General features: G+C 45.6%; 1 protein-coding gene across 1 annotated transcript in view; it reads right to left on the reverse strand.

Moving 5' to 3' along the window:
- The window catches only part of LOC132359287 (uncharacterized), a 43,770-nt gene that overhangs the window by 16,634 nt on the left and 14,494 nt on the right, over positions 1–12,642 (reverse strand). The window contains 1 exon segment of the mRNA XM_059912967.1: positions 6,432–6,599. Within this exon segment, the coding sequence (XP_059768950.1) occupies positions 6,432–6,599 (168 nt within the window).

Raw genomic sequence — 12,642 nt, forward strand, 5'->3', positions numbered from 1 at the left:
CGTGCTCTGCAAGAAGCCACCACAATGAGAAGCCCGCACACAGCAACAAAGATCCAACGTAGCCTAAAATAAATAAATCAATAAAATAAAATAAAGAATATTGTTCAATTATTTTTAGTACATGTATGTTAGTCTTTTAACCTATCTATATCATTATATCAATATAATTCTATGCAGCATATGGTTATATCTTTTTTCAAAAATCCATTTTGATCATTTCTGTCTTTTAGTTGGTGTGTGTAGTCTGTTTAGATTTAATGTAATTATTGATATGTTTAGACCTAGTTCTGTCATTTCATTATTTATTTTCTGTTTGCTCTGTTTTTTTGTTCCTCTGTCTCCCCTTTCCTTCTTTCTTCAGGTTAAAATTTTTTTTTATTAATTTATTTATGTTATTTATTTTTGGCTGCTTTGTTGCTGCGTGTGGGCTTTCTCTAGTTGCAGGGAGCGGGGGCTACTCTTCGTTGCGGTGTGCATGCTTCTTGCTTTGGTGGCTTCTCTTGTTGTGGAGCACGGGCTTTAGGTGTGCAGGCTTCAGTAGTTGTGGCATGAGGGCTCAGTAGTTGTGGCTCGCAGGCTCTAGAGCACAGGCTCAGTAGTTGTGGCACACGGGCTTAGTTGCTCCACAGCATGTGGGATCTTCCCGGACCAGGGCTCGAACCCATGTCCCCTGAATTGGCAGGTGGATTTTTAACTACTGCACCACCAGGGAAGTCCCTGGGTTAAACATTTTTTAGTATTCCATTTTGGTTTATCTGTTGTATTTTTTACTGTAGTCTTAATTTTTCTGTGATTGCAATATACATACTTAACTTTTCACTGTCTACTTAGGAGAAATACTTTACCACCTTAACTGGAATGTAGAAATCTCACCACTATGTAAGTCCCTTTACCCTCCTTCCTTTATATTATAGCTGTCATATATTAGATCTACATTGAAAACTTCATCTACCAATGCCATAATTTTTACTTTCAACTGTCAATCATATTTCAGATGACTCAAGAGAAGGCGAACAGTCTGTTTACCCAGCTATTTACCATTTCTGTTGTTCATCCTTTATTCTTGATGTTCCAAGTTTCCCTATGGTATCACCTCCGTTCCATCTGAAGAACTTCCTTTAGGGTTTATTTTAGAACAGGTGTGCTGGCAACAAAGTCTCTTAATTTTCCTTCACCTGAGGATATTTTTATTTTACCTTCATTCATAAAGGATATTTTCACCAGATATAAAACTCTGGGTTGGTGGTTCATTTCTTTCAGCACTTCAAAAATGATACAAATGAACTTATTTACAAAATAGAAATAGACTCACAGACATAGAAAACAAACTTACGGTTACCAAAGGGGATAACGGGTGGGGGGGGGGACAGATAAATTAGGAGTTTGGGATTAACATAAACATACTACTATACATAAAACAGGTAAACAACAAGGATCCACTGTATAGCACAGGGAACTATACTCAGTATCTTGTAATAACCTATAATGGAAAAGAATCTGAAAAAGAATATATATATATATATTATATGTTATATATTATATATATTAGTTTCTAGTGTACAGCAAAGTGAAACTAATACAACATTGTAAATTAACTATACCTCAATTTTAAAAAAAGTTGTTTCACTTCCTTTTAGCCTCTGGTTTCTGATGAGATATCAACAGTCATTCAAAGATACGTTCTGCTGTAGATATGTGCTTTTTTTCTCTGACTACTTGCAAGATTTTTTTCTTTGTCTTTAGTTTAAAGAAGTTTGATTCTAATGTATCTGGGAGGTGATTTCTTTGAGTTTATCCTGTTTGAAATTTGCTGAGTTTCTTTTTTTTTTATTTATATTTGTCTGTGTTGGGTCTTCATTGCTGCACATGGGCTTTCTCCAGTTGCGGTGAGCGGAGGCTACTCTTCATTGCGGTGCGTGGGCTCCTCATCGCGGTGTCTTCTCTTGTTGCAGAGCACAGGCTCCAGTAGTTTTGGCATGCAGGCTCAGTAGCTGTGGCTTGCGGGCTCTAGAGCACAGGCTCAGTAGTTGTGGCACACAGGCTTAGTTGCTCCGCAGCATGTGGGATCTTCCCGGACCAGGGCTCAAACCCGTGTCCCCTGCATTGGCAGGCGGATTCTTAACCACTGTGCCATCGGGGAAGTCCCCAGATAGTTTAAAGTCTTTGATAATTTCAACATCTGTGTGTTCTCAGGGTTGACATCTATTGATTGCCTTTTTACTGTGAGTTGAGATTTTTCTAGCTCTTTGTAGCCCAAGTCATTTTAGATTGTATCCTGGACATTCTGTATATCATGTTATGTGACTCTGGGTCTTGTTTACTAAGGAGAATGTTGATTTATACATATATTGACCTAGGCTAGGTTCAGGCCATACGTTTCAACCCACTTTCTGTGGGCTCCACCTCCAATATCAGTTAAGTTTTCAAAGCCTTTTGCAGTGCTGTTCAAACGTATCCTACATGTGCAACATCGGTGGCCAGTCTGGGATCTGGGTGGTGCTCTGCCCCATAGTTCAGTTCTCAAAACCTTTGGCATTCTGTTTAGGATCAAATCCATACATCTATAGTTTGGAGGTGATCCCGGAAGTTCACACACAAAGTTATGGGATTACTCTCTTGTGCTCTCTCCTTTTCACAATCACTCCAACATTTTTTGGATCCCTGAGGCCTCCATTCCCAGTCCCCCAGCCAGAAATCTGGGGCTTTAGTTTCTCAGTTCTGCTATGCACTTCTTATGACTGCCTCTGTGTCTGGGGCTAAGCAGTGGGAGGACAGAGAGTGGGGGGAAAAGCAAAGAGAATTTGCCCAGGCTCTTGCAGTCACAGGTCTTCTGGTAGAGAGAAGGTTTTCTTTCTCTTGGAATTTTAGGTACCTTCTTGGCTGATGGTGTCATCACCATTGCCACTACCACCACTGCAAGATTGCCTGAAGGCTGGAATGGGAGATCTTGGAAGAAAAGAAAAAATAAACAGGAAAGCTCTCCCTCTGATCCTTAGGAGCCCCTTTCCTACTCTTCAGACCAAAAGCTCTGTCTTGGAGCTCTTCCTGCCCGTACCTGGTCCACCCTTCCAAGTTTCAGGCTGCTTTTGAGTCTAGGTCAGGCAATACTGGAGGGAAGAAAAAAAAAAAAAAAGAGATACTCACCCCAGTTCACTTGTACTGCAAGTTCTTGTTTCCTTCTCTCATCTATTGGATACCATTTACTTTCCAAGTCCTCAAATAGCTGGTCCATACATTCTATCCAGGGTTTATAATTGAATTCAGTAGGAGACAGAGTGTGTTTACTCCATCTTTCCCAGAACTAGTCTGTCATCCACTGGCTTTTTTTTTAAATTTATTTTATTCAGTTACAGTTGATTTACATTGTTGTGTTAACCACTGGGTTTTAATTTCAATTATATTTGTCATTTCTAGAAGTTCTATTTGGTTCTTTTTCAAATTCAACTGATCAGTTTTGATACTGTCATTCTTTTGTCGTATATCCTATCACCTCTTTAACTTCTTTAAGCAAACCACACAAAATTATTTCATATTTTATAATAGATAATTCCAATATATTCAATCGTTGTTGGTCTGATTCAGCAATGTTGTTTCTGCTGACACTCATTTCATGTAGTTTCTGTTTAATGATTTTTTTTTTTTTTTTCACTATGACTTCCTGTTCCTTGGAAGTTTATCTGTGAGAATTCTTTGAAGCCTAGATTTAAAGTGTGTTTCTCCAGGGAGCATTTGCAATTGCTTCATCAGGCATCTGGGGAATACTTTAGATTGCATTTTTAGTTAATTTTTTTGGAGGAGGGGAACACGGGGAACAATATAGGCAGTGTGATCCTGGCAGCATACCCACTTGAAATTGGGCTCGTCCAGAGATTCTCAGGGAAGACCCTTCTCTCCTCTGCTCCAACCCCAGTGAAGATAGAGACAGACAAATCTCTGTAGACACTTTTTTTTCCTAGTTTACTAGCCCTTTGTGATCCTAGCTTTATGCAGGAGTCCTATTTCTCATGTTGATTGGGCCCCAGGAATTATCTTCTGTACCATGAGCTGTGTAGCCTGTTAAAGCCAGACTTTGAGTCACCAGAGATAGGCAGATACCCTCTGGGCAAATGCTGGCTCCAAAACATGTTTACCTCTGTGGACTCAAGATTTCCTGATGCTTCCAAACCTTGACACTTCCCTTATTTTTTGTCATCTAAGCTATGATATAAATTATCTAGCATTTTAGATATTCTGTCCCAGTGGATTTTTCTCTATATATCTATTGGAAATGACATCTTTGACTTCCGATAGGGGAATTCATCCAGATCACGGTTATTGTGATAGCTAATGAACTTAGTTTTTTTTTTTTTAATTATTTATTTATTTATTTATGGCTGTGCTGGGTCTTTGTTTCTGTGCGAGGGCTTTCTCTAGTTGCGGCAAGTGGGGGCCACTCTTCATCGCGGTGCACGGGCCTCTCACTATCGCGGCCTCTCTTGTTGCGGAGCACAGGCTCCAGACGCACAGGCTCAGTAACTGTGGCTCACGGGCCCAGTTGCTCCGCGGCATGTGGGATCTTCCCAGACCAGGGCTTGAACCCGTGTCCCCTGCATTGGCAGGCAGATTCTCAACTACTGCGCCACCAGGGAAGCCCATGAACTTAGTTTTATTTCTCCCACTTAATTTCATATTTACCACTGATTATATTTTTCTCCCTCTTTCTCCTTTGCCTTTTCTCGCTTGGTCAAGTTTCTCTTTCTTCCTTATGTCAAATCCCATCACCACCACCATCACCACTTGCTTATTTAAAACTTCGACTCTGCTTTTCAGTTTTGCTGCTGGTTTCGCCTGTTTACCTCTCCCCTATCCTTTTAAAAGATCTTTAGAATACTTTTATTCTCTACTCTCCAAAACATCCTTTCCCCTCCATGGAATTGTTATATTATTTGCATAATTTAGACCAGCGATGTCCAAAAGAATTTTCTGCAATAATAGAAATGTTCTATGTCCAATGGCCAATACAGTAACCACTACCCATGTGTGGCCATTAAACACGTGAAAAGTGGCTAGTGCATCTGAAGAACTGAATATTGGATTGTATTTAATTTTAATTAATTTAAACGTAAAGAGCCACCTGTGACTAGTGGCTGCCCCGCTGGATACTGCGGACTTCGATCATTTCATTTCTGACTCTTAATAAGTTTTCCCTTACAGAATGGCTTTGTTTCAAGAATCTATACTTTAAAAAATCACAAATTATTAATCACATCATCATTCATTTAGATTTAACTACACGTAGCCATTTCTTCCTATTATTTCCTATACGCTTTTTCATCCCATATCTTGAAATCTCTCTTGTAACCCAGTTTCATTTGGTTTGGGTATTTCTTTGAGTATTTTGTTCAGTCTTCATGAGCCCCAAAAATGCCCTGACAGAATTAATGGTATCTTGACTGGGACAAAGAATTGGATCACAGATCTTTTCCCTAATAATCTGTGGAAGTTTTGTTGTCCGGCATTACAGATGTAAAGACTAATGTTAGTTTGATTATCTTTGAAAGCCACCTCTTCTCACCTGTATGAACCTGTGTCACGTCCTCTTTATCCCTGGTTGGCAGGTACAAATCTCAGACTACAAACCAAGGTACATGAGAAGTAGAACTTTCTTATCTAGCTGATTGTATTTCTATTTTGAGCCCTCATTTCACTTGGATGGAGCACTCTTCATCTTAGTCAAGACTACATCTCAGTTCTTGGGTTGGGGTGGCGATTATGTGGTGCTGAGGCAGGGGAGGGGGAACATGAGGAAGATGCAGTTCTTGGGCATCTGCCTTGCTGTCCTCCCACAAGATGTCTGGACATCAGACATTGGTGCCCACTGAGCACAAAAGGCCTCCCTCTGGGCTCCACCTCTGCCTCTCCAGATCCTCCCACCCTCTGTGCCTTGTCTGTGCCACTCTTGGGCATATCAGACACACACTGCTGAATCCAGACCTCTCCAGGCGGTGGGAAACCCTCTTGGGCACACAGAAGCCTTGTGCTGCTCCTGGGAGCTCTGTGAGGCTACATCAGGCCCATCCGCCTAGGCGTGCCCACCAGATGACTTCCGCTTCTACTCCAGTACCTGTCATGGCACAAGGAGGTCCAGGCTCCTCCCACCTCCTCGGCTGCCCCAGAGGCCCAAGGCCTCTCCATGCTTGGATCCCCAGACCCAACGGGGAGATCCATCCTCTCCTCTCACTTCCCATGTGAGTTTCCTCCCTCCCCAACTCATGGAATCTTTGTTTAGTTTGGGGGGCCACACAGGGATTGAGTAGCAAAGACTGGATTGATGTCCAGATGTCCAGACATCCAAGACAGGCTCCTCTCAAGCCTGCAGTGAGTGTTCACACAGAAGGACACAGCCTGCCCTGTGCAGAAGTGCCCGGGAACCCCTCAGGGCCAGGACTTACCTGCCAGGCAGGGAGTACTCCATAAACTCTGAATGGATGATGTGGCGGCCCCCCGGGCAGGAGCTCTGCAGTACATTCCCACTCTTCCTGCATGGTTGAGTCCCTACTGTGGGCCTGACACCGATCACTGCTTGACTCATTAGCCAGGGAGCTGTGAGGGCTGGGGTCCTGGAAGAGGAGAGGATAAGAAATGAGTGAGTGTACCCCCAGCTGGTGCAGAGCACATTACCTTTTGAAGAACAAAAGAGAGATTCTTCATTCCCATTTTATAAATGGGAAAATTGAGGCTTCTAGAGAGTGATTAATTTGCCCAAGGTCACAAAGCAAGTAACGGGATAAGCCGAATTCAAATTGGCTTGAACACTGAGCCCCAGACCTCCACACCACACAGCCTCTTCTCCACAAGCTCAGTGTGATGATACCCACTTCGCAGATGAGGGAACTGAGGCCAGAGGAGAGAAGGAACTTGCTCAAGTTAGTAGAAGAGCCAGACCCAAACCCAAGACTACAGCCTGGGCTGTTTAATCTCAGTGCTCCCTGCCTACCTGGGGCTTCCAGGCTAATGGGAAGACAGATCCTGAAGTTCCTTCCCTGGGATGGAGGCCATCAGGTAGGCATAGTGCCTGTCCCGGCCAGCAGAGGTCAGCCATTCAGGGTGGGCAATAGCAGGTCAGGCCAGCCCACACCCTCCTGGGGGGAGGCAGAGCACAGGTCCCAGCACCACAACAAACAAAAGTCCAGATCCTGGGGCTTCCCTGGTGGCGCAGTGGTTAAGAATCCGCCTGCCAATGCAGGGGACACGGGTTCAAGCCCTGGTCCGGGAGGATCCCACGTGCCGCGGAGCAACTAGGCCTGTGAGCCACAACTACTGAGCCTGCGTGCCACAACTACTGAAGCCCGCGCGCCTGGAGCCCGTGCTCCACAACAAGAGAAGCCACTGCAGTAAGAAGCCCGTGCACCGCAACAAAGAGTAGCCCCCGCTCACTGCAACTAGGGAGAGCCGGCGCGCAGCAATGTGGAACCCAACACAACCTAAAATAAATAAAATAAGTAAATTAAAAAAAAAAAAAGTCCAGCTCCTGGCCTCATGGAGCCACCAGGTGTGTCACACTGACACATTCAGCAAGAGAATGCCACCAACACCTTGCACTGCCTCACCTGCCCTGCCAGTGCCCTTGCCCCATGAATGACACCTGCACTTCAGAGAGCAGCCTCCCGAGGCCCTACAGAATGGGCAGCCTGGCAAGTGGCTCCACCCGCTGGCCATAGCTGATTGGACCAGAGCCAGACCCCTGACCCAGGCTGGACCAATCAGCTTCTCTCCTGGGTTTCCAGGGGCCCAAATTCCCCTTCCCTCCAGCTGTGGGCACCTGTGGCTGTTCTCCAGGCCAGGCTGGTGACAGGAGGACCCGGGAGGCCAGTGCGGCGGCGGTGAGAAAGCCCCTCTCAGATCTCTACCTGGGGAACGAAACTGACCAACGGCTTCAGCAGCTGCGCTCTAGGCCTTAATGACCATTTTACATGTGGGAAGCCGAGACTCATAGAAGAGGATGACCCACGTCAAGGGGAGGGAGGGCCACCTCAACAGTTGGACATGAACAGATTGCTCTTAAACTTCAGTTTGAAAGTCAGTAGTATTAAGGCTGAGAGAGAGGAACCCCCAGGCCACCACACACAGCATTCACACTAGCACCACTACAGAAAGGGTTTTCTCACCATCACTTATGATGCCTGCCTTTCCACCACTAGGCACATCATGAGCCGTGCCTGTGGAGGCTGTGCTTCCCACACACCAGTGACTGCGCGTGGCAAGAATACAAAGGAGACCCATTTTGAGGAGAGGTGGGACCCCTCTGACAGGCATCTTGGCTAGAAGACTCCCACTGGCCTTAAGAACTTTCTTAGAATCCTCTACAGTCAAAAATGCTTCCTTTCAGCCTTCTTCCCTTCCCTTCCTCCTTCACATCGGGGTCAGATCCGCATCAAGGTCGGATGCTTTCCCAGGGTCCCCTGGCTCCCTCCCCATTTCCCCTTACAGATATGTCCCCTAATAAATCTCTTGCACATCTCGTCTGTCTTGGTATCTTCTCCTCAGGGAATCTGGATTAATTCCAGGTCCTTACCCTGTAGGCCAGTCCTGGCCACAGCACAATTCTGTGGCTTCTGAAGTTATGCAACATCCATGGGCCATACACCAGCTGGGCCAGTGGACCAGCAGGTGCCAGTCCTCGCCATGCCCAAGACCTACTACCCCTAAAACCCAGACGCAGGGAATTCACCCCTCCTGGGATCCAGGTACCACCACCCCTTCAGCCCCCTGGAGCCATTCCCCTCTCGGACAATCCCAGTTCTGGGACTCTTCCCACACACAAAGGTGAACATGTGGACCTGAGGCAGCCTGGAAGACTAGCAGAAAGGGATAGCTGTATGTTCATTATGTCCGTGTTTTGTTATCCAGGAATTCATTAATCACCTACTCTGCGCAAGACACAGTGACAGCAGAGTATTCCAGCAACTGCACAGGATTTGGAGATGCTTGGAAAGCAGAGACTGAGTTTGAGCATTCACACTCAGAGCTGTGTGACCTTGAGCAAGTTACTTAGCCTCTCTGATCCCCTGTTTCCTCATCTACAAATGGGTTGTATGAGAATTTCATGTTAGAGAGCACAACAAACTGACAATAGCAGACTTCTACAAATAACCAAGAGCATTATTGCTAGGGCTGCAGTTATGACTTCTGTCCTTGAAGGAAAGAGCTGGGCAGTGACTGGATCTGACCCTTCGTTCACCCAGAGACCAGCCTCCCACACACAGCTCAGCAGCTGGAGGCTGTGTGCTGGGCAGCCATTTGCCTTCTGAACGGCAGTGTCCAATAGGAGTCTGGCCCAAGGTTCATGTCTTTCTCCTCTACCACCAGACCTCCTTCCACGAAAGCTGCCCCTTCTGGCTAAAGCCAAGGGCTCAGAGGAGGTGGAGGAGAGGATGGGAGTCAGGGCTCTGCAGAGGGCAGCCTGGATACCAACGTTTGGAAGGACTCAGACATGGAGCAGACATGGAGTCTGCGCCATATCTGAGGGTCTACTGAACTGGATATCTTCAACCCGAGTTACCTGGGTAAGCCCTAGTTCTCTGTATACCAGGAGACAGATGTATTTACTGGGAGGTTCAGAGGAAGGAGAGCTCAGACCCAAGTGGAAAAATCCAAGAGGTCTTCCTAGAGGAGGTTGCATTTAGCCAAGTCTTGAAAGATGCTATGGGGACTAAAGGAGAGGGTAGGACACTCTGGGAAAAAGAACCAGCATGAGCAGAGACTAGAAGATGGGGATGGGTCAGGTAGCTTGCCTGGAGTAGGACAGGAAAGAAAGACAAGAGTGAAAAAAGGGGCCACAGGGGCCATTGGTAACAAGCAGGGGTCAGCTTCTGAAGGACCCTAAATGTCCTGGCCAGGAGTTTGATATTTACCCTGCTCATCAGAGGGACAAGGATGAGATTTTTTTTTTTTTTTTTTTTAAGGATGAGATTTTGAGCAGAGGAGTAATGTTCTCAATGTGTACTAGTAAGATGGGTGCCCCAGGAAATTTTGCAAACCTGGGTGCCCCTGGAAGGCCCCAGAAAATTTTTGCCATCTTTTGCCATCAGAGAGTTAGAAAAGCTCTGAATTTTATGTATCATGAGGCTGTCACATATCCCCTGTGTACCATTCCAATACACAGGCACACTCACACCCACATGCACACTTAAACCCACTCAGAGGGCCAGGCAGATTGCCAAGCCCATTTCTGGGTTGCATGGCCAATATTGGCCACCAGAGGGCGCCTCCAGCATCCCAGCAAAGAGAGAGCCCAGAGTGGGCTTAAGCACCCAACCCCAGGCAGAAGGGAGGGTAGAAACCAACAAGTCCACCTGCCTTGTTTTACTTATGAGGAAACCCAGGCTCAGAGAGCAGAGTGATGTGGTCAAGGGGAAGGAGGAGGAAGTGACCACCTCAACAGCTGGATGTGAGCAGATGGCTCATAAACTTCAACTTGAAAATCAACAGGATTAAGCCTGAGAAAGAGGTACCCCCTGGGCCAGCACACCCAGCATTCACACCACCGCTACTCCAGAAAGGAGTAAAATGGGGACAAGAATTGTGGCCAAACCAAGCACATCAGAGCTCCCACGATCTTTCAAGCTTCTGAGCCTTTACCAATGCTGTTCCCCTGCTTGGACTGCCCTGTCCCCAGGCTTCCAGTGGCAAATGCCTGCTGTCCTAACTTTCAGCCAAGGGTCTCCGCAGCAAGCCTTGCTCACACTCTGTCACCGGGGTGCTTAGTTTGGAGGTGGGAGGCCCTCGAGCAGAGAGGTTCATTACGGTGTTACTTGCAATAGAATAAAATTAGAATTTAAATGTCCACAATTAGGGAATGATAGTAATAATAATAATGGCATTGTCTGACACCCCCTGAGTGCTTACCATGAATGGAATCACAATTAACCCTCACAAGGAACTTACGAGGAAGCACCTATTATCCCCATTTTATAGATGAGGAAACTGAGACACAGAGAGGTTAAGTAATGGTGATAGGATGTGATACATTCATTTCAAGGCATATTATACAATCAGTTAAAATCATGATGACGTGCTGAAGGTTAACGCCATGAGGACATATGTACGTTATACTGTTAAGGGGTATTGTGTGTCTGTGCATGTATATATAAATATAAAATATGTAAAAAACATAATATGTAAAATATGTAAATATAGAGATGTAAAAATAAAATATGTAAAAAAAGAAAGTTGAATGAAATGTCCACAGTGGTTTACTCTGGGTAATGGGTGATTTCTATTTTCTTTGTTGTACCTCTCGGTATTTTCCACATTTTCTACAATAAGCAGACATGTTTTTAAATCATGAAATGCAGCAGTATTATATATTGGCTGAGAGCAATTTGAGAGTAGCAATTCTGACCTGAATTAGGTCTGAAGAGAATGTGAGGGCTTAAGAAATCTTGACCCTAAAGGTGCTTTCCAAGCTCCCCTCTGACTTGGCTTCCTGGGCTCAGAGGCTGTTTCATCTTCCTAAGAGTCATTCATTCACTGACTTGCTCTTTCTTCACTCCCTCACTCATCAGGTGCCAGGCATGTTGGGGGAGATAGAGAGATACTCAGTTCCCTTTCTGGCCCCCACTGAGCACAAACTAGGAGGTGCTGAGGGCCTGAGCAGGGCAGGACTCAGAAAGGGCGGTCACTGGGCTGCAGGAGAGGGGTCAGGGGGCAGAAAGGACAGCACGGGGAGGGGCAGGGGCAGGGACTGTCCAGGATCAGTCCAAGGGTCTGGCTTGGGCATCACTTGGCAGTGGAGTCCCTCAGGACCACCCTGTTCACAGCTGCTGCATCCCCAGCATCAGGTGGCTTGAGATTGGTGAATGAATGAATGAATGAACAAATAAGACCAATGATGAAGTGGGGAAAATACCTGAACCTTTATCATAGACAAGGGATTAATGTTTCTAATTTATAAACAGCTTCTAAAAGTAGAAAAGGAGGGCTTTCCTGGTGGCGCAGTGGTTAAGAATCCACCTGCCAATGCAGGGGTCAAGGGTTCGAGCCCTGGTCCGGGAAGATCCCACATGCCGCGGAGCAACTAAGCCCGTGTGCCACAACTACTGAGCCTGCGCTCTAGAGCCCGCGAGCCACAACTACTGAGCCCGTGTGCCACAACTACTGAAGCCCGCGCACCAAGAGCCCGTGCTCCACAACAAGAGAAGCCACCGCGATGAGAAGCCTCTGCACGACAACGTAAGAGTAGCCCCCGCTCGCTGCAACAAGAGAAAGCCCGCACGCACCAACGAAGACCCAACACAGCCAAAAATAAAATAAATAAATTTATATTTAAAAAAAGGTACAGGAATTAGAAGATATAAAAAAATATATAAACAAATAAGTAAAAGTAGAGAAGGAATAAACCAACAACCTTCTAGAAAAAAAGGGCTAAAAATATTACCAGACACTTCACAGAAAAAGAAATGCAAATGGCCCTTAGCCATATGAAAAGACGATCAACCTCAATCAAATAAAAGAAATGCAAATTGAAACTACTCTGAGATACTGTTTCCCACTTATCAGATGGGCAAAAATCCAAAAGTTTGGCAACACATTCTGCTGGGGAGACCATGGGGAAACAAGCCCTGTGCAGCTAACGGGAATGCAAAACAGTGTGATCCCTTT

Source organism: Balaenoptera ricei, chromosome 2 (assembly GCF_028023285.1).
Source record: "Balaenoptera ricei isolate mBalRic1 chromosome 2, mBalRic1.hap2, whole genome shotgun sequence".
Lineage (NCBI taxonomy): Eukaryota > Metazoa > Chordata > Mammalia > Artiodactyla > Balaenopteridae > Balaenoptera > Balaenoptera ricei.